This window comes from Microcebus murinus, chromosome 4, assembly GCF_040939455.1.
Source record: "Microcebus murinus isolate Inina chromosome 4, M.murinus_Inina_mat1.0, whole genome shotgun sequence".
NCBI lineage: Eukaryota > Metazoa > Chordata > Mammalia > Primates > Cheirogaleidae > Microcebus > Microcebus murinus.
In genome coordinates this window covers 30,086,998-30,111,704 of record NC_134107.1, presented here as the reverse complement: position 1 = coordinate 30,111,704, position 24,707 = coordinate 30,086,998, and the positions used below count along the sequence as shown (strand labels likewise).

General features: G+C 44.5%; 1 protein-coding gene and 1 long non-coding RNA gene across 3 annotated transcripts in view; both read left to right on the top strand.

The window, feature by feature from the left end:
* Positions 1-1,694: 1,694 nt before the first annotated feature.
* LOC109730652 (uncharacterized) lies at positions 1,695-8,643 on the top strand. Of its 2 annotated transcripts, XR_012918943.1 has the most exons (3): positions 1,718-2,088; positions 3,933-4,005; positions 4,705-8,643. It is a non-coding gene; the product is annotated as an uncharacterized LOC109730652 (long non-coding RNA). The 2 variants fall into 2 exon arrangements; XR_002223623.2 differs by lacking the exon at positions 4,705-8,643 and having other exon boundaries at positions 1,695-2,088; positions 3,933-4,113.
* A 3,328-nt stretch (positions 8,644-11,971) lies between these two features.
* Positions 11,972-24,707, top strand: part of LDLRAD3 (low density lipoprotein receptor class A domain containing 3) — a 234,275-nt gene continuing 221,539 nt past the window's right edge. The window contains exon 1 of the mRNA XM_012738753.3: positions 11,972-12,065. Coding sequence (XP_012594207.1) covers positions 12,020-12,065 — 46 coding nt within the window. The 5' untranslated portion in view covers positions 11,972-12,019. The remainder of the gene's footprint in view (positions 12,066-24,707) is intronic.

The following is a 24,707-nucleotide window of genomic DNA, read 5'->3' as shown; positions in this document are numbered from 1 at the left end:
TTTTTTTTTTAGTCTACAGCCAGATTGGCTGTCTTTCTGTATTTCCACAAAAAGGGAGGGTGAGTGTATAAGAAAATTTCCTAATATTGTTTCTGCCTCTCTCCCATCCTATCCCCAATTGGTTCTTTTGTTTTGTTTTCTGAAGTTCCAGCATAGGCAGTATTTTAACATGGCCTAAAGCTTAGACTCAAGATTTGGATAATATAGGTTGAATCTTCAGCCATGTCCTAACTCTGCAACCTTTAAGAAGGTACTTTACCTATCCATGTCTCAGTTTCTTCTTCTGAAAATGAGGAAAATCAAAGGACCTGCCCATGGAATGTAAGATACCTGGCATATTGGGAGCCCACGTGGCTGGGGCTGTGGCTGCCGTGGACAGGTTCCCTTGCTGTGGCTGGGTCTGGCGTCCATGGGGTCTCTCAGCTTTTTTGCCTTAGGATCGCTTCCACAGTGGGGCAGAGAGGAAGGGCAGAGATTTAACAGTCAGCCAGCAGAGGACAGGGGTCTGTGGATAAATGTCTCATCCCCCAATTCAGAGGAATAACTAGAGGTGTGATATACACACAGCCCACAGGGGCCATGTCCAGATAGAGTCTCTGTCACCCGCAGCGTTGACCAGCTCAACAAATGCACCTTTCACTGGCTTTTCTCCCACTGTTGACACATTATCTCCTCTGCTCCCTTCTGCTCCCTGGGTTCACCTCCCAATAAATTATCTGCACCCAAGTCCTCGTCTCAGGCCCTGTTCAGGGGAACCCAAACTGAGAAAACTCTCAGTGAATAGTCGCTGCCATTATTTTTATGGGAGAATTTTTCCATTCTTACGAAGACCAGTTTTAGAACCCCAATTCAAGATATTTTATTTAAATTTAATACTGATAAACATTGCCTCATCCAGTTACACATTTAGCAAATCCCATGCAATCAGACGGTCCCCCCACACTGGGAAGTCCTGGTTTCTGTACCTCGATGCCTTTCCCACTACTTCTTGCTCCTGGCTTTGTCGTGTTTGTAGACTTGGTCTTTGCGCCTTTGCTCGACTGAAAGAGGCCAAGGTCTGAGTCTGATTTATGCACCCAGCTTAGGGCCCTGTATAGTGTAGGCACTTAATAAATATTTGATTAATGAATGAGTCGATGGATGGATGAAAAGGGCACTGAGGCCTCCAAAACTTGCGGCCCAAATCCTCCCACCCAGGTGTCCAATTGATCTGTCTATACTTCTGCCTGAATGAGGTTTGCACGTATAGATCAAGAAGCCCCTTTCCACACGTGAAAACCACACTATCGATCTGCTATCAATGTGACAGGTGCTGGATAAAGAATTGTCAAGTGAATGAATAAATGAACGAAAGGAGTTATTTGCTATTCTCTAGCAGTTGTAATCAGAAATGACACTCAAAAGGCAGGGCACCTACCTGTTGGGACTTGGCCCCTTGCTGCATCAGGCTGTTGCTCCAAACGGCCGCTGCATCACGGGGGGCTCCAGAGGTCCCAGGGAGGAGCCAGACAGCTGGGGTGATAGGGACACCCTCGGGGGGCTCGGCCCTATTTACCAACTAGTCCAGAAGTGCTTTATTATTCAACAGGGGACTGTCCGTATCTGTGTGTGTGCTGTCTGAATGTCAGCCCTGTTTGTCAAGGGTGGCATGAGGTGCTCCAAACTCTTACCCAATCGCTTTTCGACCTCAAACACCAGCATTGGCAGCATGACTGAGTGGGATGAAGGTTCTAGCCAGTGACCGTAGAACTTTTTTCCTTGTCAGTGCAAAGCCAACTGGCCCATCCCAGTATCAACCTCAGCTTTGGCTTCTCTGGCGCCGTGCTGTGAGAGTAGAGCCAACTGGCCTACGTGGACAGCTTCTAGCATTACCGCGGCCCGGTCTTCTCCACCTTGGAAAGTTTCGCTGTGACTGCTCTGGATTTTCGACACCATCAGGCTTCTGGTTCCAAGGCAGGGACGTGAACGTCGCCGGGTGGGTTGGCACGTCTCTTCCGACGGAGTAGGAGGGCACACGTCCTCCCTCCAAGTCTCTGCTAAATGCAGTCACTCCCCTGGCTTGGCCACGAGGATGCACGCTTCGCCAAGGTGACTTTACTGTGTGTGTCCTGGGGCATGTTCCCTTTTGTGTGTATAGCTCTGTTTCCTGGAATTGTTATTTCTGGTAGGATTGGGGTTGATTTCTGGCTACCTATTATTTTTCCAGCTGAAGTGTTTTATTCCTTCACTTTGACATTTCGTGAAGCTTAGTGAAAACACCCGTCCTGCTTTCGGAAGGCTGTTTGTAGAGGGCGTTGCTTCCCCCGCAACTTCTCCTCCTTCCAGGCCCTGGTGAGAGCCATGAGACCTCGGACAAGCTGCGTCTCTGACACTTATTGACTGTAGGACTTTGGGCTTAAAACTTGATTTCCCTGACTGAGCCTTTGTCACAAGTGTAAAGTGGCGATAAGGAGAGAACAAAAGAGATCGTGTGAATCAAAATACAAAGCAATCTAGGTTATTCATTCATTCCACTGTGTCAGCCATAGTTCCTGGCCTTAGGGAGCTACGGTTTGATGGGGGAAATAACATATTAATAGGCAATTAAAATACAGATTCCTAAGTCCAACAGACAGGGACAATACAAGGTGTTACAGGAGCACATAGAAATGGGGCTGAACTCAGTCTTGAGGGATCCTGGAGGGCTTCTTAGAAGAAGAGTAGGAATTATTAATAGTAATACTGGTTATAATTAGTGGGGTGCTCACTAGGTGCCAAACAGTATGCTAAGCATTACCTCATTCAGATCTCACAAGTGTGCCTATTCATAGGGGTCTTAACTCCCACATTATAGTTAAAGAAACTGGTTCAGAAAGGTTAAGTAACTTTCCCAAGGACACACAGCTTGGTGGCATGGCCAGACTTTTAGCTGGATTCCAGAACCCCTGCTTTTAACCATTAACCAAAACTGTTCATGCCATGTCTCTGCTTAAAACTATTTGTGACTTCGTATAGGAAAATAACTAAACTCCTTAACATCTCCAAAAGTCTCCTGCCCACCCCTCTGGTGTTACCCTTTGCCCCTTTCTCTGTCCCCATTCCCCCTGATCATGGGCCTCTGCAGCAGTTTGTAAAAGATATACTCAGCTAAGGAAAATGGACTTGGCCCATGGGCAATAAGAGAGCCATGGAAGTTTTAAGCTGATTGAGCAGGAGCAAGACAAGACTTGAGACAAGATCTGAGAAGGCCAGTTAGGAGGTAGTTGAAGCAACCCAGGCATGGGCGGGCGCATGAGGGTCTGATTTAAGGGAGGGACAGGAGGGAAGGAGAGGGGTGAATTGGATTTAAGAGATGTTAAGCACATAGAATCTACAAATGCTGGGGACTGGTGATGTGGGGAGTCAAAGAGAGTGAGGAGTCCAGGCTTAACACCCAGATTTCTGGCTTGGAGGACAAGGTAGAGGATCCTAGCTATTTTAAAAGAGCTGCTATCAACACCTCACAAAAGCAAACAGTATCTGTAATTCTGCTGTGTTTTCATCACACGTATGTCGAAAGGCCATGAAAACTGTAAACTGTAAAATAGTTTCCCTTCCTGTTCCCTTTTGTTCACTTCCTTCCATACTGAGTCTGGGAATTCACTGAAAGCTCTGAGCAAAAAGAGAAAAAAAAAAAAAACAACAAAAAAACCCACCCCCTTTCCCCGCTCCCAAGTTGAACTACAAACCCACACATCAGTCCCAGGTTAGGCAATCAGTGTCTGGAATTAACCTTTTCAACATTAAAATCAATCAAGCCCAAAGAACCTAGCTTGAAATGAAGAGGTGTTTTAAAGAAGTAGGCTGAGGTTTACTGAGAAAAACAACTTAAATTATTAAAGCGGAGTTTTCACAGTGCAGGGAAAATGTTCCAATAACGTCAGATTAAAAATGTAAATCTGTTTATCTTCCAGATGGTTTTCCGGAGTGCTCCTATTGAAGTCTGCTGCTTACCTGTTTGTCTATGAAAGGGAGTTTGTTACTTAGGTAATCAGACCCAGGCATTATGGAATCATTTTCTCACGTTTGTCACTGACGATCTCCTGTGACTTCTGGCTTGTTAGTTAATTACTGTATAAATTTCCCCACTGAAAATGGAGGTCTGATTCAGTGCTGTGTTCTTTTCTGAAGCCAAGTGCCAAATGTTCATGTTGTCTAGAAAGATTGGTTCTTTCTTCCCAATTCATTTATCGCCCTTCTTGCCCTGTGCTGCCTTTGGAATACTGAAATTATGATATTAAAATCACTTCCATGTCAATGGGCTTTGATGTCTAGAATATAAGGTTAAGAGGGCTTTCAGGCAGAATTAGTCAGATAGAGAACGGGGCGGGGTGGGGAACAAAAGTCTTTCTTAAGTCAGAGATCGTCAACAGGACTTATACTTGACTGTGAGGCAAGAAACTCTAAGGGGTCATGTGTTCATTCACAAAGTAAAATATTAGCTATATCAGCGTGGTTCAAAAGAAATATGTTGTGAGCACCATATGCAAGCCACAAATGAAATTTAAAATTTTCTAGTAGCCACATTAAAAAAGCAAAAAGAACAAGTGATGGTAATTTCAATATTTGTCTAGTTAATTCTATCTATCTCAATTTTGTATTTCAACCTATAAGATTTTCGATGTAAATCTTATTGAGATCTTTTACATTCTTTTATGGACTAAGTCTTTTTTTTTTTTTCTGTAGAGACAAGATCTTGCTTTGTCTCCCAGACTTGAGTGCAATGGCATGGTCATTAGCTCACTGCAGCCTCGGACTGGCCTCAAATGATTCTCCCACTTCAGCCTCCCAAGTAGCTGGAAGTACAAGCGTGCACCACCATATTGGCTATTTTTTTTTTTCTTTTTTTCTTTTTAGAGATGGGGGTCTCACTATGTTGTCCAGGCTGGTCTTCTACTTCTGGGCGCAAGTGATACCCCTGTCTTTGCTTCCCAAGGTGCCTGGCCTGGACTAAGTCTTTAAAATCCAGTTTGCATTTTATACTTAGAGCAATTTAGGATAGCCACATTTCAAGTGCTCAATGTCAGATGTGACTCATAGCTACCACACTGGACACTGCAGATCTATGCAGTTCAATGACAGTTTTTCCCATCAAATTGATAGACCAGAATAGGTTAATACATTCAATAACTCCACCTTTTTTTTTTTTTTTACAATTGAGAAAGAAAAAGACATGTGGCTGTGGTAAAAAACCAGCCAAACTTTCTCTTGATAAACCACAGGTTAACTTCTTTTTCATGCCAATTTTTCTTAGTTCCAGGACTGGTCACATGTGATAAATCACCCTTTTGAGGAAGTAGACAACTTCATCCAAGGGGTAATTAAATGGAGGCATTAAAGTAAATAACTACAAATTTTTTAAAAACGAAGGGTAAAAGTTTCATAATTTCAGATAGTACAAAATTTTCATTAATAAATGTCAACAGATCTCTCTTCTGCTGTGACTATATTAAACACAAATTATAAGAACTCTGTTGGTTCCCAGAAGTATTTTTCTGTAGATCAGTCTGACAATTAAAAATAATAATTATGTATACACACACACACACACACACACACACACACACACACACACACACATTTTGCAGCTCTGGGATGACTTTAATTTCTAACTGGGAGAACCCTCATGCTCAGCATGTTTTGGGTTTGGCTGGGGACTCCCAACAATTAGAAGCATCCTGAAAACTTTTCTGGGCATTCGATTATATCACATAATGAATCAAGTTCCATTTGATGTGCTGAGCTTCTTTAGCTTTCTAGCTCAAAACCAGTGAACACATTATCTTTTGAGCCACAAATACATTTTGTGTTTTATAAAGTAGGGATCGTTTTGCTGTGTAGTAGGCAACATGGTTTGGTATGGGATTATGGGAATCTTCTGGAATCAAAGGGATCTGGTTTCAAATCTCAGTTATTCATGGGGTTATTTTGGGCCAGTCACTTAAATTCTTTGAGCCTCAGATTCTCCATCTGTGTAAAGGGGACAATAATATCTATCTCAGAGATTACTGTGAAGATTAAATGTGGTCATACATATACAATGCCTGAAGCAGACGCTTGGCTAATGATAATCCTCTCACACCATCTTTCTCAGGCTAACTGGTAAGTGAGATTCAGTAATGTTAAGTGTTCACAGACATGATGTTTGCCGTAAGGCTTTTCATTAGATATCTATTGCCACGTAACACATTACATCAGAACTTAGTGGCTGAAAACAACAAACTTATGTAACCTTATGGTTTTTCTGGGTCAGGATTCTGCACACAGCTTAGCTGGTGCCTTTGCCTGAAGGCCTGTCATGAGCTTGCAGGCAAGCTGCTGGCCTCGGCTGTGGTCTCATCTTGACCGGGCTTGACCGGGAAAGATCTGCTTCCAAGCTCACCTATGTGGTTGTTGGCAGGATTTAGTTCTTTGTGAGATGTTGGTTTGAGGGCCTTAATTTCTCACTGGCTGTTGGCTGGAGGCATTTTTATTTCTTTGCCACATAAGCTTTTCTAAAAGGCAGTTCACAACATGGCAGCTAGCAATCAAGAGGTGTGGGGAGAGATAGTGAGAGAGAAAGAGAGGGCCATTCCAAGGATAGGAGCCAGAGTCTTCTTGTAACCTAATATTGGAAGTGACATCCCACCATTTTGCCTTATTCTACTTGCTAGAATTGAGTTACTATGTCCAGCAATACTGAGGAGAGGGAATTACACATGGGTGTGGATATCTGGAGATGGGCAGCATTGTGGTTCATCTCAGAGGTCGCCCGTAGCAGGCTTCTTCTGCAAATTTAATGTTTATGTTTCCTGGAGTTACTCTCCCCTTACATGTATTTCTTAAGTCTGTAATATAAATAAGAGCTGAAGATATAGGAGTTCTGCATTAAGAACTCTGCTAACTGTTCACATAGCCCTTATGATATTATATGCCCTATGACACTACATGATGTGGACACTTGTTGATTTGATACTTGTCCACCACCCCAACTAGACCGCGAGCTCCCTGAGGACAAGGACTTGGCTTTGTTCACTGCGGCAATCTGGAGCCTACAACAGGGTTTGGCATAGAGTCTGTGCTCGATAAACGTTTGTCAAATAAATAAAGGAATGAGAAAGAGTCCTTTCACTTCATATGACAATCCTAGGAGCTGGGTACAAATATCATGCCCATTTCACAGGAAATTGCTTGAAGATAAATTGGCTTTCTCAGGCTCACACAGCTAGTAAGCGGTGGGACCTAGGAGCCCAGGTGCATGAGACCACCTCAAAGCCCGTTCTCCTAGTGACCTGACTTTGTGCTTCCTGATTATATGTTGGGGTAGAAAGAGTGTGTGTATGTGTGTGTGTGTGTGGTGTGTTTTGGGAGGGACTTAATGACCTTCCACAAGCAGCCTCTCAGTAGTTCCCACCACCCACTACAGTTCGGAGTGGAGTAAGCCTTCCTTGGCTGAATCCTCCAGTGAATTTCTATTTTCTTCACACACCCAAGAGAAGAATGAAAATCAGAAGGAAAGGGAGAGCACAGAGCAAGGAATTTGGAGCCCTATGAAACCATGAACCACAGAAGCGACTGGGGAAGTTGAACTTCTACCATCTCTCTGCCTGGTTTTTATGGAGTAAATGAAGCTAATGTGGGCTTGTTTTCAATAGTTTTTTATAAGTAAGGATTTATTCTTGGTCCTTTCAGTGTTCATGTCCCTTTTAACCTTCCTGTTAGTTCTAACATGTTTCTACTCTTCTTCAAGTTTAAAATGGTTTTTTGGAAAGTTTGAAAGGCCTGGGTCTTAGAGGCTTTGGGAGAAAGGTAATGATAAGGACAATTAAAAAAAAACCTAGGATAATGAAACTAAAATTTATTGAGTGCTTACTATGTACTACACAAAATTCTAATTGTTTTACTCATTTTAAACAGCCTATGGAACCAGTATGTCAACCCTATGGATGACCTTAAAGGCAGATATACTAGTTATCTATTGCTGCATGGTGAATTACCCTGAAAGTTAGTGGCTTAAAATAACAATGAACATTTATTATCTCTGACAGTTTCTGTGGATCAGGAATTTTGGGGGTTTCGAGGTGGTTCCATTCCAGCTCATGTGAAGGCCAGTCAGACATCGGCCAGAGGTACAGCCATCAGAAGGCTTGACTGGGGCTAGAGAATCTGCATCCAATGTGGTTCACTCCAGTGGCTGACAAGAAGTTGCCAGGAAGCTCAGTTCCTTCCCATGTGGACATATGCACAGGGCTGCTTGAGTGTCCTCACAACATGGCGGCCGGCTTCCCCCACAGCAAATAATCAAAGAAAGCAAGAAATAAACTACCATGTCCTCTGTGACTCAGCCTTGGAAATTATCCACTGACAGTTCCACAATACTCACTGGTCACACAGGGCAGCCCCATCGGCATGGGAGGGCACTACACAAGGGCACGGATACTAGAGGACAAGGATCTTTGAAAGCCATCTTGGAAGCTGGCAGCCACAGCAGTTGCCTTGTGGTATGAACCGCGACCACTGTGACAGCTAACTTTTCTTGAGAAATTAGTAGGCACTGTGCCGGAGACTTTACATACATAGTCTTTAATCCCGACAACAAGCCTATGAGCCAGGTGCTCTTGTTGTTCTCATTTTAAGGACAAGGAAACTGGGGCTCAGAGAGGCTAATAACTTGCCCCAGGTCACAGAGCTAGTAGTTGGCAAGTGAAATGAGCATCCGATCATGTCTCCGACAGTCCTGAGGTCAAGCCCAGCTTGTGCTATTTTCCCCTGTGGCGTTACTGGGACTGCTGTGGCAAGTAAATGAGAAGTGTCTGGGAACTCCAGAGCATGACACGGAAGTCCACAGGGAGATAAAATTCTTTCTTCTCTCCTTGCACAGCATAAAACCATGTCAGAAGCGCCTATCCAAGGTCAGAGTGTCCGTTTTTTGGTAAACAAGAGACATACAGCACTATGTTTCTTACTTTTATTGAACCAACTTCAATAAAGACTGACAGGCTCCGTAGGACAAAACAATTAGTATTGGCACCTGTCACACTTCCCAGAAACGGAGTGTCTTGTGCTTTTGATGGAATTGTAAAGAACTGGGAAGGAGGAAAGATGAGACTAATAGAGTGAAAAGAACGGTTTCAGCTCCTGCCCAGCTTATATGGCGAGGAGGCTGGGAGTGATTTAGTATACATATAAAAATAACAATTGAACTTAAAGAGGGCTTTACATTTGTCCAAACGATTTCAAAGACATTAATATATTTAAAAGGTGTGTGTGTGTGGGGGGGGGGCGGGGGTGTAAGAGTGAGAGAGAGAGAGAGAGAGAGAGAGAGAGAAATGTTGAGAGTAAGGCAGGCACGTTAAATCATTCCCAGAGTTGAAGTTCATGTGCCCAAAGGAACCCAAGGACTAAGGAAACAAGAACTACAGCACTGAGTCAGGGCCACTGTCTTTCCATATTCCTAATGTTTGAGGTGAAGGAGCAGCTGTAGGAGAAATTATTTGCCTCCTTGGCTATCATTATCAAAGGCAGGGGGGGCCTCTTCCCAACATGCTTCCTGGAAAAGTGCACATACCCACATACACCGGAAATTTTGCATAAAATTTTAGAGGCTTTAAAACTCCCTGCAGCCCCTGGGACAGTCTCCTTAATGTTCATGGATCCCAAGATAGAACCCCTGGATGCCAGATCATTTAAAGAATTTATTTATATTTTCCATATGTATTACAAACTACTTGGTGGTATCAAACTTGCTAAACTTTCCTACGTCACATCACATTTTCTCATTATCTTGAACCCTCACTGGTATTTTTAAATTTTGACCTGATCCACTTCAGCCTTCCTGTTTCCAGACTAGAGCAGGCAATTAAAAAATCAAGTCTCTGTGTCTCAGCATCCTCGAGGGTGTCTCTAGCACACCCCAAATCTGCTGCAGCCATCCCCTTTATAACCGCCCTCTCGGGCAGTCCGCCCCAGCACCCACACGCTCCTGACTCCTCCGGACAGGTACAATTTATATACAGTAAAATACCATGCTTTTTAGTGGTGGATTTTAGGATGCCGTTCTCTTAAGTTTTGACAAATGTATAGACTTGTGTAACTGACACTATAATTAAGATTAGAAGAGTCCTCCTGCCCCCACTCTCCCAATTCCTTTGTGTCTTTTTGTATTCTCCCCCAGCCCCAGACCCTGGTAACCACTGTTCTGATTCTGGTCCCTATAGTTTTGTTCCCTGGTCCTCTGTATCTTATAAATGAAATCATACAGAATGCAAACTTTTAGAGCTGGATTCTTTCTCTTCAGCATGCTATTTATTTATTTATTTTTATATTTTTTTATGGATTGTCACAAGAGTTTATTTTGCTGAGTTAAAAAAAAAAGATCCGGCCGGGCGCTGTGGCTCACGCCTGTAATCCTAGCTCTTGGGAGGCCGAGGCGGGCGGATTGCTCAAGGTCAGGAGTTCAAAACCAGCCTGAGCAAGAGCGAGACCCCGTCTCTACTATAAATAGAAAGAAATTAATTGGCCAACTGATATATATATAAAAAAAAAAAATTAGCCGGGCATGGTGGCGCATGCCTGTAGTCCCAGCTACTCGGGAGGCTGAGGCAGAAGGATCACTCAAGCCCAGGAGTTTGAGGTTGCTGTGAGCTAGGCTGACGCCACGGCACTCACTCTAGCCTGGACAACAAAGTGAGACTCTGTCTCAAAAAAAAAAAAAAAAAAAAAAAAAAAAAAAGATCCAAGAATTTATATAATTTATTGGCTTTAAGGTTAATAGACTTAATAAGACCAAAGTTAAATGCTGAGCTGGTTTCGTGTTTTGAAAATAAAATTAGATTCTGTGTTCATTTGAAAAGAACCACGACCCAGGAGAATTGGCAGGACTGGTGGGTAGGTGGGAGTTTCTAGGCACGGGAGAGGAGCCAGGGGCTTGTCCTGGGGTGATGGGGAGGGGAGAGAGCCAGGCAGACCTGGGAAGAGCCAAAGAGTTCAGCACTGACAGCCTTCATCTAGTTAGTGTATGGTGCGTTTTAGAATCCACCCGTGTCGTTGCATTAAATGATGAACTGCAATACGTTTATCCACTCCCAAGTTGATGGGCTCTTGAGTTGTTTTCAGTTTTTGGCAATTCTTTGCTTTAGTCTTCTGCTTTATTTGGGGTGGGGGCGGGAGAGTTTGGGGCACAAAAGTGTCATCCCATTTTTTGACCATCTAAATTTGTAAAGATTTTCATAAGTGCTCCCTGGAAGCTCCAGCTGCATTGGTGCAGCTGTTCTTTCTCCCTTTATATTTACTTACCTTTTCTGCAAACTGGTCAAGGTGGACACGGTGCAGCCGAAATACCCCGTGGCCAACGCTGAAGTAAGCATTAGCCTCTCTGCTCCACCTGTGGCTCGGAATCACCAGCCTTCCTCTCAGCTGCGAGCTCCTTAGAAAAGCAGAGGCTCACACCCCAGATCGACCGAATCAGTCAGCACCTTCACACGATCGCCAGGTGTGTCGGATGCATATTAAAGTTTGAGAAGCGCTGGTCGTCGTATTCTGCACTCGCTACTAAAAGTAAACTACACTTTTTTTTTGCCATACGATTTGGTCCTTTATTCTAACTTTTTCCTTCTCTCCCTGGGTAGACGCATTTTGTAGTTGAGCAAAGAACTCCGGTTCGGGTCTGGGGAGGTGGCGAGCGCGCATCCTCGGAGCAGCAGGAGCCAGGGAGGAAGCAGGGGGGAAGGCGGAGAGCAGGGCCGGGCAGTCGCGCGGTCCTCGCAGCCGGACCGGGCAGGCGAGCGGACGCCGAGGGGCCGGGCTCTCTCTCCGCGCCCCCTCGGCGGGCCCGGGGCCGGGACGCGCGGGCAGGACGCGGCGGCGGCGCGCGGCCGGGCGCTGGCTGCACCCCGCGGGGCCGGGCGGGCGGGCGGCCCGGGAGGAGGGCCGGCGGGGGCGGGGCGGCGCGGCGAGGGGCGGGGTCAGCGGCGAGGCCGCGGGGGCAGCGACGGCGCCCGGCAGCTGGAGCGGCGGCCGCGCCATGTGGCTGCTGGTGCCGCTGTGCCTGCTGCTGAGCGGCGCCGCGGGTGAGTCGGGGCGCCCGGCGAGCTGCCCGCGGGGCGCGGGGCGCGGGGCGCGGCGGCCGGGCTGCGATCGCGTCCCCTCCCGGCGCGCGGCCGCGGCTCCGGGCGTGGGTGTGTGTGCGCGGAGGGCGGACCCGGGCGCCGGGCTGGCCGGGACCCGCCGAGGGGCCGCCGCGGGGTGCGCGCCGTCCTATTGTGTGGGCGTGCGCGCCCGGCCGTGCGGGGCTGAGTGCGCGGGCGGGGCTTTGTGTGCAGCCCGGCTCCGGGAGCCCCGCAGCCGCCCCATTGGGCGTAGCTCGAGTGTGTCTGTGTGTGTGGTGTGTGTCGGGGAACCGAGCAGGGGAGGAGGGAGGAGAGAACTCTTCCCCGATCTCGTCGTCCAAGACGCCCTGGCTCTCGGCGCTGCGTTAGTCTCCCCAGGGCCTCTTGCCGAGTCTCTAGCGTGCACCCTCGTGCCTCAGTTTCCCCACCTGCACCGCGGGACGGGTGGCATCGCCGCTTCCTTCCATTCCTCTCTGGGACTGTGTTTGGTTTGGGCAAAGTGAGATGAAGCAGGGTGGGACCTGGGGATTTTTCTTTTTTCCCCCGCTGATCCTGGGAGCTGAAGCTTTATTTAAGTCGTCTGACCACCCCACGCGCCCTGCAGTGGGCACCTGACGGGCTAGGGGCTCGGGAGAGGACCGGGGCTTCATCTGGAGGCCCGTTGAACCTGGCATCACCGCGGCGCGCGCATCCTGGGCCGGGACAGCCGCAAGCCGCCTTCCCTCCCAGGCAGCGTGCCGTTCCCAGGAACTTTTCTGCTGATGTGGGCACGTTCGGAATTCCAGCCTGGGAGCCCTTCCTCTCTGCCCCGGCCCGCCAGGCCACAGCTGTCGGCCGCCCCTGGCCACCCCTCCTCTGCTGGGCCCGCCCTTGGCCCCCTAATGTTTATTTCTGGGCCGCCTATGCCCAGAAAGTGGGTGACAGGGCCCAGTGAACTTTCTTAAGCAGAATCTTGCTTGCCTGGCGTTTGTGCCATCCGCCTGTCTAACTTATGCCTGTGATTTTGCCAGACGCTTCTAGCAGCTTGCAGGTCAAGGTGTCTTGGGTTGCTTGCCTGTTGGCTAAGTTGAAGCTCACTTTGTTCTGAGTTGTCCCTTGGAGATGTGAGTGCTTTAAGGGGAAGTATCCCCCGTTCCTTGAAGTCCCTGGCCCTAGGCATCCTCAGAGTCCACTGGGCAGCCTTAACCCCCTCTCAGACCTATGACATCATCTCGCTACTCTGGGACTCCATTTAGGTGTCCATGGGTTTGCTTGGCTTCCAGTGAGGGGCTAGGCCTGGTAGCTGCTGTGGGCTTTTTAGCCTGGTCTGGGTGAGAGCGCCCTGTTTTCCCTGAACTCCTTGACCACCCCTGAGAGAGGGTTCCAGAAAGGGTATTGGGCAGGTGGACGCAGGTGTGAATTATTTGGAGACTTTTGGAGCAGGCTATTTTCCAGGGTGTCTCGGACATGAAGACCTGCCTGGATTCACACATTTAATTTACAATTTACATACCTGCTGTGTCCCCTGATAACCGAGAAGGACAGTCTGGAAGCTGTGTGTGCCCTCAGAGACCTATTGTGGCCCAGTGGACGCTGTTATTTATTGCATCACCCAGTTGGTACTGGGTTGCTTCAGTTAAGTCTCCATCTCTGTAAAAATAGTTGCAAAGTTAATTTTGTCCCTCTGATGTGGGCACGTTCTGAATTCCAGCCTGGTTATTTATGTGCATGTACATATAAAATAGGGCTTAAATAAATAAAATAGTGTGTGTGTGTGTCAGGGGTGGGGGACAAGGACAGCCCAGCTGTCCCTCGTGGTGGAGGTTCTCCACTATCTGTGGGCTTCGACTTACCTTTATAGTGCTGCCTTAGAAACCTCTAGGCAGGTTGGAGAGTGTGCATTTTTCATGTTACATTAAGCATCATCTTTTTAGCATAGATTCCACTTTGACCCCAGTGTCACCAGAAACAGGGCTCGTTGTTTTTCTTAATACTGACCAGGTGCCCCTGGGCTTCTAGCCAGTAGAGAAAGCTGCGTTGCTCAGTTTGAGGTTCACAGCCAGACTAGAGACCCCACCCTTCCTTCCCATATCCTACACCTTTATCTTCTTTTGGGAAGTTGATAGAATAAGAGAGATTATAAAAGCAGTACTTTGGATTTGTGCCTCCCTCTGATAGTCTGTGAAAGAAACCTGGGTCAAAGAGGAGCCCTTGTCTGAGTCCTGGGTCTCTGTAGAGCAATTTGAAGGCCTTTGTTATTCAGGAAACTTCTCAGACACCTTCATACGTATTTTTTTTTCTTCCTTTGTTTTTATTGCTTGTGTTAGGGAAGTGAAGCATTGATTCTGGCTGTTATTGTTTTTCAATGTATCCTGTGAGAGAGCCTCAGTCCTAGTCACATCATCTGAGGGCCAGTTTTCTTGCATTTGGGTGAACTTGGTGGGTTTAAGTTCGTGAGTCCTGAGACATTTCTAATGGTGGCCATGCTGGATGGGTAGTCAGTCTTCTCACTTCTTCCAGGGCTGTCCTGTGCTTAGACCCCCTGACATTCTCTTCCTATCAGTGAAAGGGCTTGATTTTCTCATGTTTACTCCCAGGACTTGAGTATTGACCTTCTTTCCTGGAAAGATCTGTTTAATGGTGTGAGGGGTGGGTTTTATTTTTTTTAACTAGCTGAGTATCTATCTGTGCACAGCCCAGCATGGCTCAACTAGGGGAAGATGAGGCCACTGCCTATACCAAGTACAAATAAACATACCTTGTTGCTTTTCATCTTCAAAGAGATGTGACTGAGGCTCCCTACTGGGGTGTGAGGTGTTTTTTCCTGACAGCCCACTTAGGCCTGGAATAAGCGGGCAGGAACACAGATGTGAGCAGCAGAAGGTTGGGAGGGTAGATTCTGGGCCTTGTGGACTGATTTAGACACCTTTTGGCCAAAGTCTCCAGGGTAGGTTGAAAGTGGGCTTGTATTGTCACCCCTTTAAAACAGTTTCGAGAATGTGGAGTTCAGAAATGCTTGTATAATAAAATAATCTTATATTAAAGACTTGGCCTTAACAACCTTGCCTGTTTGCACGGGCAGGGGAGGAAGAAGAACCCAGTATTTGTGGAGCATCTCCTGTGTGTGTGAGATGCTTTGCTCCCCACTTTAAACACACGATCTCTTGGAAATTTTCCAACATTATCATGTGGCAGGAAATTGTTTTATGGTTCAGGAGAGATCAATAATACCCCAGGTACCACAGCCAGGGCCAAAGCCCGGATTCTAACTTAAGTTTCTCCTCGCCCCCGGCCTGGGCTTTTCCTACTCTTGCCAAGGCTTCCTGTGTAGTAACTCCATGCCTTTCCTCCAAGAGCTTTTGTGAATCAACACAGTGAGATTGTTTACACGAACGCTCCACCTCCCCAGTCTGCTCCCCGCGTGGTCACTGCTCTGAATTTATCCAGCAGACGTTCTCTGGAGGACACGTTGGTGTTCATGGTAAATGTATAAAATAAATCCCAGTCCTTGAGTAAAGATGACACTTTTTCAAAATAAGCCCGGTCCTTTTGCTGCGTGCACCGGTGAGTGGGAAGCCCAGCAGGTGGGAAGATGCTACCAGCTGAGGTTCAATTTCTTGACCTGAAGTGTAGTTACGGGGCCACTTGTTTTCATTCTTTGAGTTCTAAATTTATATTTCCCCCTTTTAAAAAGGTTTATTGTATTTTATAATTAAAAAATAAAGGATACATACAATGCAAATGCAATCCTTGAAAAAAAAAAGACAAAAGAGAATAAAATGAAAAAAGAAAAAACAATTAAAAAAAAATAAAGGATACTGTATACCATGTATGCACCTTGGAGTGAGGGAACTGTTTTTAGCTATGGGATTGCCCCAGGGACAGATCTATTTTTGGTTGTTGAGGGTTTTTTGTTTTGTTTTGTTTCTTTCTCTCTCTCTCTGGAATATTTTGGAAATGCTTGAGCCATTCTAACTATGCAGTTGTTTCAGGAAGATTTTTAAGACGGCCCCCTCCTGTGTGTGCTTGTGCGCATGTGTGCATAACTACCTTTCTTCTATTGTAATTGTTGTACAAGAATCCACTCACTTGGATGCTGAGGAGTATCCTTAAAAATGTTTGCTGGGAGAGCAGCCAGATACTTTGAAGATGCAACATTTGCTTGTCATGTTACTTGCTTGCTGTTTAATATTGCTTACCGTAATAAGTGGACTTTTGCAGCAGGGTCAGAGGGATAGCAAATGTTTATTTGAGGTAGGATTGTTAGGGCTTCTGGAGATGCTTTTAAGGATGGGGTTAGTCTAGGGCAGGATTTCTCAGCCTTGGTACCGTGGACATTTTCGACTTTGTTGTGGGTGCTGTCCTGTGCCCTGTAGGGTATTCAGCAGCATGACTGGTTCTAGATGCCAGTACCAGCCTCCTCCCTACCCCCAGTTGTTACAACCAGAAATGTCTCCAGCTAGTGCCACAGCACCCCTGATTGAGAACCCCTGGTCTAGTGTGAGCATGCATCCTTGCCCTTCATCTTGAGTATCACCACTGGCCACCTTACAAATGTCTTCTGGATGCAGGGGGTCGAGGTGGCTTCCTACCCCCAAGGGGCCATCGGGCTCCTGCTTTATGTTTCTGCAGCCAGGCAGGTTCTGTGTGAATACACATTCTTACCTAGAAACACCCTCAGCACTGACCCTTTCCCTCGTGCTTCCCCTTTTTGCCATAGTGAAAACTTCTGGAATTTTCGATTATAGATTTGGTCCCCTTAGGAGAAACATCTGCTGAGACAGCAGGTCACAGCCAGGTGACAGCTGACCCCAAAAGCCACCTGGTTCCCTGAATGTTATATTTGAGAGGTTCATCAGCCCTGAGGGCTAAAGGAGAACAAGTTGCCTGAAAATCTGCCCTGGAAGTCTCATGTTGAAATCCTAACCCTGGAAGTTCCTCTTTCTCCACTGTACAGAGTAGTTATTGTTCTTCGTGTCTCCCTTCTCCCTCCCCATAATTCCTTCTCCCTTGCCATCAAAAGGCTTTACAACTTGAGTCGGTTCTGCAGGTGGTGGGGAAGATCATCTCTGCTAGCAGCAAGCTGCTTTTTATAAGTTTTCATGTTATACTTTCTTCTCTGAAGTCTCTTTAAAATTATGTTCTATGTCGCTTTATAATACTTTAGTTCCTTTAAGACACTTTTTCTTCCAGCTGTCATTTTTCTTTGTTCCTTTCCTAGCCTTCCTTGAGATTTTTATTTCTTCCTCTTTTCAGACTAGTCACATAAGTTGTCTGCTTGGTGTTTTCTTTTGGGCATGGACTTGCAGGAGGAAAGGTGGTACCCAAAGAGAGAGGATGAGTTTCCTGGGAAGAAGTGCACATAGTCTCAGTTCAGACGTTTGTCTCCGATCATGTCCTCTTGGAAACTCCTCTAGTGAGGAGGTCTGGCTTCCCAAGCATGTGGATATAATTTTCGTTTTTGTCTTTGGGTAACTAGAAAGTCCTTCTTAACGTGTTACTTGGGCCGTTCATTACCGTGGTATCAACTCTGCCATATCAGGCACTGTGTGTTACAGGGGTGCAAAGCTGTGTAAAACTTGTTCTTTGAGGTTGATGGACGAAACGATCCACTGATGGAAATGAGATCGTTTACCTTCTGTGATTATCTGGGAAGGGTCAAGGTTCTTTCCCACCAGTGGCATCTCAGGGGGGCATTTTCTAAATGTGAGCTGTCCTGCTGGATCTTGGACCTTGATGGGAACAGACCTGCGTAGATGTCACAGTGCCCTGGCAAACGTGGGTGTCCTGTCTTTGGTGATATTGAATCAGTGTGTCACTCTTGAACATGTTTCAGAGGTGGTGACGTGTCCTAGCTTGCTTCTTTCACTTTCCACATAAAATGTTGGCATGTGTGCATTGGCACTCTGAGACCTAGCTCTATGCTTCTGAAATTTGAGCAAGAAATTCCTTCTATGGCTTTTGGACAACAGCATTTTTTATATTATGGTCATACACAGTGTGTGTATATGTGTGTGTGTGTGTAATATATATATATATATATATTACACATACACACACACCCTAGTGATATATATATGCTGTATATATAAAACATCTCTTAGCCCTTAATCCTACTAGATTGAAAACTCCTTGAGGGCTGGGATCATATGTTAAATGTACATGTCATATTTTTTTTTTATTTCTTTTATGGTGTTTAGGAGAGTCATGGAAGGTTTATGCTGTCTGGCAGTGTGTTGAGCATTGCACATGTGTTATTTTGTTGTAATCTTCTTGAATTAAAGACACTACAAAGATAATACACCTAGTACATGTTCATGATACAAAATCAAAACAAAACAGAAGTAATGGCCATAATACATTAGTATCTTCCTTCATCTTCCTTTCACATTTCTCTCCCCTCTCCTAAGTAACTACTAACTATCTGGCATATATCAATTTAACCTTAACATGAATTTATATGTATATATACATGCACACACTCACGTAATTTAATGAGCTCATACTTGTCTCTGTAGTTTTCTGACTTGATTTTTTTACTTACGCACATTTCATCAATTCTGCTTTGAGCCTCACGAATAGGTCACACCTGTCTCCTGTTGTTCAGACATGTTGGCTATTCCAAAGCATTTGGCCATTTCTCTTACCCCCGCTTGTGTTGCTCAGCTCGTGAACGGGCACTCCTTTTGCCTCTCTCAGAAGCACAGTGTGTAACTTCAGCTATTTGTGAGTCTCTTTTAAGTCTCTTAAAGGGCCTGGCTCTTGCTTTGCAAGCAAATATGGAATTGTAGTAATTTCCTCCAGTGCTAGATATTTACTTCATTGTTATCAAACTTATACTGTTTCCCTGCCTTTTTTGCATACACTCTAATTTTCCATTTCAGTGCCAAATTTTAGCATCATGCTTTAAAAGACAGCCTAAATAGCAGGTAAATTCAACCTGTGCCATACCAACAAGGCACAGATGGACAGCTGTGAGCAGGTTTACCCAGACACTGCCAGTGACAAATAAATCACAGCTTCCGCCTGCCCTGTGCTGTCAGGAGGCTGGCCATCCGGCACATCCTGGTGCTGGAGATGTTACAATGTCAAAGAGACGTGTCTTCTTGGCCATCTTTTTTTCTGCTCTTACATTAATACACCTGTCCATTCTTTTAAAAACAGCTTTCCGGTGTGTGCATATACTATAATTTATTTAATGCTTCTTCTACCGGTGGAACTTAATCCATTTTCACAGCAGTTTATTCAGGGAGATAATATGTTTTACCATTTTATAAGATGAGAAAACGAACAGGTTAAGTCATTTTTCCCAAGCCTTCATCCAGTGAGAGGTTGCACGTTGGTCTGGGCAGCGTAAACCTGTGGCCTTAACCGCTGGCTCTACTGCTTTGGCATAGAGTAGGCATCCAAGTCCTTTTTGTTGGAAGAAGGAAGTGCACCGTCTGGCTTGTGCTCTAGAAGGTTCTATCACTGATAGTGATGTCAGTATTGACTCCATGTTATGTGTTGGGTGGTAAGATCTGTTAGAGAGCCACTGGAGTGGGTGGCATCTCAAGGTGATTTTATTCAAATGGCCTATCTTTGACAAATTGAAACTGATGTTCTACCATTCCCTTGTATGGAGAACTTACCATTATAGGTGTTGGCAGTTGGCCTTCACAGAGGTTTGACTTATTAAAAGAAACAAAAACAATAAACAAATTATTTTCAGCATCAGGAGGCTTGCCTTTGAATACATTAATAATGGAGAAAACTTTTCCCCCTTTGATGGGAATATTTTGTGGAGATACCGACTGAAAGCAAATTCTTTTCACTCAGTACTTTCCTCAAATAGTGCTGGGTGCCTCATAGAAGGGCCCACTGTTTAAAAAGTCTAGAAATAGATTTTTTAGACAAAAATATAGTGCTGATGATAATCCTTCATCTGAAAAGAGAAATTCAAGTTTTTTTTTTTTTTTTTTTTCTGACCCTGAGCTTAAGCTGGGATGGTTCCTGTATGGGAGAATGAGGAATCGATGTTATTCGTTTGGAAGGTGAAATTTTAACGTGTTGTTCCAGGAAGCAGCTAGAAGTAGTTGGCCCCATGCTGTTACCTGAAGCCAAGGAGCTCTTGTGGGCCAGGGTGGCTTGTGAGAAAGCAATGCTGCAGGTCTGTGGAGCGTTAATAACTCTAGGCAGGCCAGGATGAACCTCAGGATTTTATGCTCACTCCTGAGTTCTCTCCAGAGAGCAGAGAACCAGACTCTCCTTTTCATGACTCATTGTGATCTCAAGAGACCGGTGATAAATTGGGTGAATTCACTGGTGCCCAAGTTCAACTGCGATTTTTGACAAATGGCGCAGTGTGCAGACGAGGCTGTCTCTGTCTTGGAGAGCGGCCACAAAGAGGGAGGGCAGCCCTTGAGCCTGCCCAGGGACAGGCCTTCAGCATCCGGGTGCTGGAGGGATGTGGAATCTATGAATAGCTTGATTTAGAAGACTTTGCAAACCCAAGGTGCCAGTGTTCCAGGTGGCAATGGACACTTGTGTGTTTGTTGGCATAGAGAAATGAAAGCATAAAGGGTGTTTAATTTTATTGCGTTAAAAATCCCTTCTCATTATTATAAGGCCCCGTGAGTTTAGCTTTGGGAATGTCAGAAGTGTGTTGTCTTTGATGGCATTACTGGAACATTTTCCTTCAGCTTTAGCCTTGAATCAGAGCACTGTTTTGCAGGCGTCGTTAAACTAATTGGACATGGCTGAAAAATGAGCCCTGGTCACACTCGTAGTTCCACACTCAGTTGAAAAAAGCCTCTTCATTGATTTGGAAAGTTCTAAATTTAACTTGTTTTTTTTTTTATTATAAAAATAAAATGGAGTTTGGGGAAGGGAAGAGTGATTAACAACATAGGGTATTTCATCAGAGCTAAAGCCGTAAAAAAGGGTGGATGCTAAGAGAAACCAGAATGGAACTGAATAAGGTGTTTCAGAAACAGATTTATAAAAACATTGGCATAAGTTTGATTAGAAAGGATGATACTAGTGAGCCCAGATGTCAGGGAGTGAGGGAAGTAGGACAGTAAAGAGTTGATGCTATGATTACCACCATAAAAGAGATAAAGTTGGAAAGAATGACTTTTACATCAAGAGTATTTGGTATTAATGACAGATGAAACTAATCTTGTAAATGTTATAGAAAACTGCTAACATTGAAGGGTAGTGGTGATACAGTAGGTTAAAGCTTTAGCATTCTCAGAGTTCATTTATGCAGCCCAAGTAAATGATGATGACAATACAAGAAAAGCTAATGATGTTGAAAATATAATAAGATCGTCCAGCTTTTGAATAATAAACATACCAGAACAATCAGAGATGACCAAAAATGGGAATATATAAAAAATAAAAAAGAACAATAAAAAAATAAAAAAATTGGAATATATATAGTCAGGGACAGGAACACTGTCCAGAATTGAGGGGGCGATGTGGCTTTGAAAGTAAACCATAAAATGTGACTTGGCAACAGTCCTGAACAGAAAAAAGAACTCTTCACCTTTCTTGTGAGACAGGATGGATCCGTCCGTGCTCTTTGACGTCTTACTTATTTGCTGTTATACTCCAGCACCTGAATCATTGCTTGGTAGATAGGGTTTCCTGTAAGTTACAAGAAGGAATGGAAGGACCATTCAAGATACGTGACTAAGACTTGGAGAAATGAGGGAATTGGGGGAGTCAGATGTGGCCATGGTGAATGAAATTTACCTGGCCATGCTAACTTTGCCCTTTGGCGAAGAATCGTTTTTCCCCCTCTAGATTTTGGAACAGTCTCGTTGATCTTTAAAGACCTGCAAAGATTTTCTTTACCAGAGACACCCTTGGTTTAAAAAGATAAAGAGAAAGGGGCCTTTGAGAGGGAAATGGATTAGAGCAATTTTAAATCAGGTGATTACATTAGGAGACTAGCATATGGCATGTATAATGGGTTTCTGACAGATTAAGGAAAACTGCTAATGTGTCTTAATTTCATTTGAAGGGAATTTACATAGTTTACCTAACAAATGGAAGTCACCAAGAGGGAAAATGAAAAACAGCTCCGTTTTATAAAATATCAGTGTTAAAAACGTTAAATAGTAAGAAACTGATGGGATGGATATCTTCTGGTCCGGGTTACAAGGAAACAAACATTTTGCTGATAGAAACCACACAAATGATTCCAGGAAGGAAGTGCATCAGTAAATATAATCTTAGAGGTAAATGGAGGGTGATATAAACGCATCAGTTATAAGACTGAATGTAAAACAAAATGTTACTAATTCTGATTTTTTTGAAAAATCACTCATCCGCTTATTATAGGAAACATAGTAAAAATCAAGCAATATAAATAGAATGAAAAAAGAAAATAAAATCCATTTTGTAAGGGCTGCTTTTATGGTATCAGATAAGTAATTTTGTAATAGTAAGCATTAAAATAGATAAACAGGATTACTGCAAATGGTTGAATTACTGAAAAAGACATGAAGAATGAGGGACATAATGAGAGAATATTAAAGCTTCTTCAAGTATAAAATTAGCTAGTTCTTGCCAAATTCTGGAAGGTTAAAATATTTAGAGAATACGCAGTTTTGGTGTTTTAAATAAAACGTCTACAAGAATGGGGAAACGCCCGGATCTAAGGGGTGCTGAGGACTGGGTGGTTGGGAGTGGTGGGTGGAACTGACGGGTTCCTCCGCACACCTGCTCCCCGGATCTGCGGAAATAAGTGCTTACTAACAGGAGCTGTGCGGATAAAATCCTTCCTGCTAATGAGATGAGAAGGTTGATTAACTTCATTGGGCTTAGTGAGTCTGACACCAGTGGCTGCCCACGGGGTGTCTGTTGGTGGGAATTTGCAAGAGCAGCTTAGGGCCTGTCACGTGGGTAGGAGAGAAGGGCTGGAAGGCTACGGAGAAGAAAAGTGTATTTTTGCTATTATATACAATGAAGCATTCACATTATTTAAGTTATTAGAAAACATTTTCCTGGTTGAGCACAGATAACGTATTTTCTGTTTAAGATTATAGCACACGGATTATTGCGTAGAGCTTTGCCATTCTAAGTATAGTCCAGCAACATTAGCATCACGGAATCAGAATCTGCATTTAACATGATCCCCGGGCGATAAGTGTGCACATTTAAGTTTGAGAGGCACTGATGTGGTGGCTAAGAATACAGGCTTTCGAGTGAGTCAGCCTGGGTTCAGATTCCAGGTCCCTGCCTTGACCTGGGTTAACTTTCTTAAACTTTTTCAGTCTGTCTCATCTGCAAATAGGGACAGTAATGGTCCTGACCATGAGGAAATATTTTGAATGAGATAATGCATGTACAGCACTTAGCCTTTATGATTGCCCGTTAAGTGTTGTTTATTAGCAATAATCAGATTTACTGTAAAAATTTGGACCAAAGGTAGAAACACATGACTCAGAGTTTTGTAATTTAAAGTTTTTAACACATCGATTTGTTTTTGATTTTGACATGATTTTAATCATACATGGAATGTGACTTCATGTCCAGCTTTTTTCACTTGTGGATGTTGCATAAACATTTTTCTGCTTTGAACCAATCTGTGAGAACAAGTAGTTCTCACTTGAGAGGACATCACAGAACGGCTGGGTGTATTCTTTGATGTTGGCTATAAAAAAATCTACCCACCTGAGCCAGTGACAGGCTGTCTCACAGAGCTCGTGTCATGTCCTCTTCTGTACGTGGGAGATGATATTACCTGGCCTGTTTCGTTTTATCTAATAGTCAGGAGGATCCGATGAGAATCCTGTAGTGTGTGAAACCAGCTAATAAAAAGTAAAATGCTGTACACATCTGTGTTACTGTGAGTGGGTGTAGGAAAAGCCTGAAAACATAACTGCCCATTGACTCCACAATTCCATGTCTAGGACTTTATCCTAATTAAGTAGTTTTTGATGCATACAAAGGTTCAGCTGTGAGGATACCTGTATTTGTGGCAGTTTTATGGCAGTGAAACGCTGGAGGCTAATAAAATACTCAACTAGTTGGGAGTGGGTTACCCTATCAGTACACTAAAATACTATGTAGACAGTGAGAAGGATGTTATAGACCTGTGATCTCCAATAAACTAGCCACTAGCCACATGTGGCTACTTACATTTGGATTAGGTAAGATTAAATAAAATCAAAAATTCACATCTGACCTATTTCAAGTGCTCAATAGCCTTGTGTGGTTAGTGGCTACTCTGCAGGAGGACACAGGTAGAGAGCATTTTCATCATGGAAGAAAGTTCTAGTGGGCAGCACGGCTCTAGAAGAACAATTTATACCCGGGAAGAGAATTCTTAAGAAACAGGATTCAAATCTGTACTGTGTATGTGTGTGGTGTAAACTGCCCCGTGTTGCTTAGGGGAGAGGCACAGCGTATTCATTTCCTTATTTTTCTAAATTCGGTCTGATCTGCCCCTAGTTGACCTCACACACCAAGAGCTAGAGATTCCATGGAAGTCAGTCAGTTGTCCAGGGCCCTCTTCCTCCTGTAGGTTCTATCAGGACTTCTGGGTGCCTGGCCCGGTCGTGGGTGTACTAGTGGTTTTTGTTCCAAAGCCTGTGGGCCAGTGTTGGACGTTCTTGTCTTCCAAACTCTTCA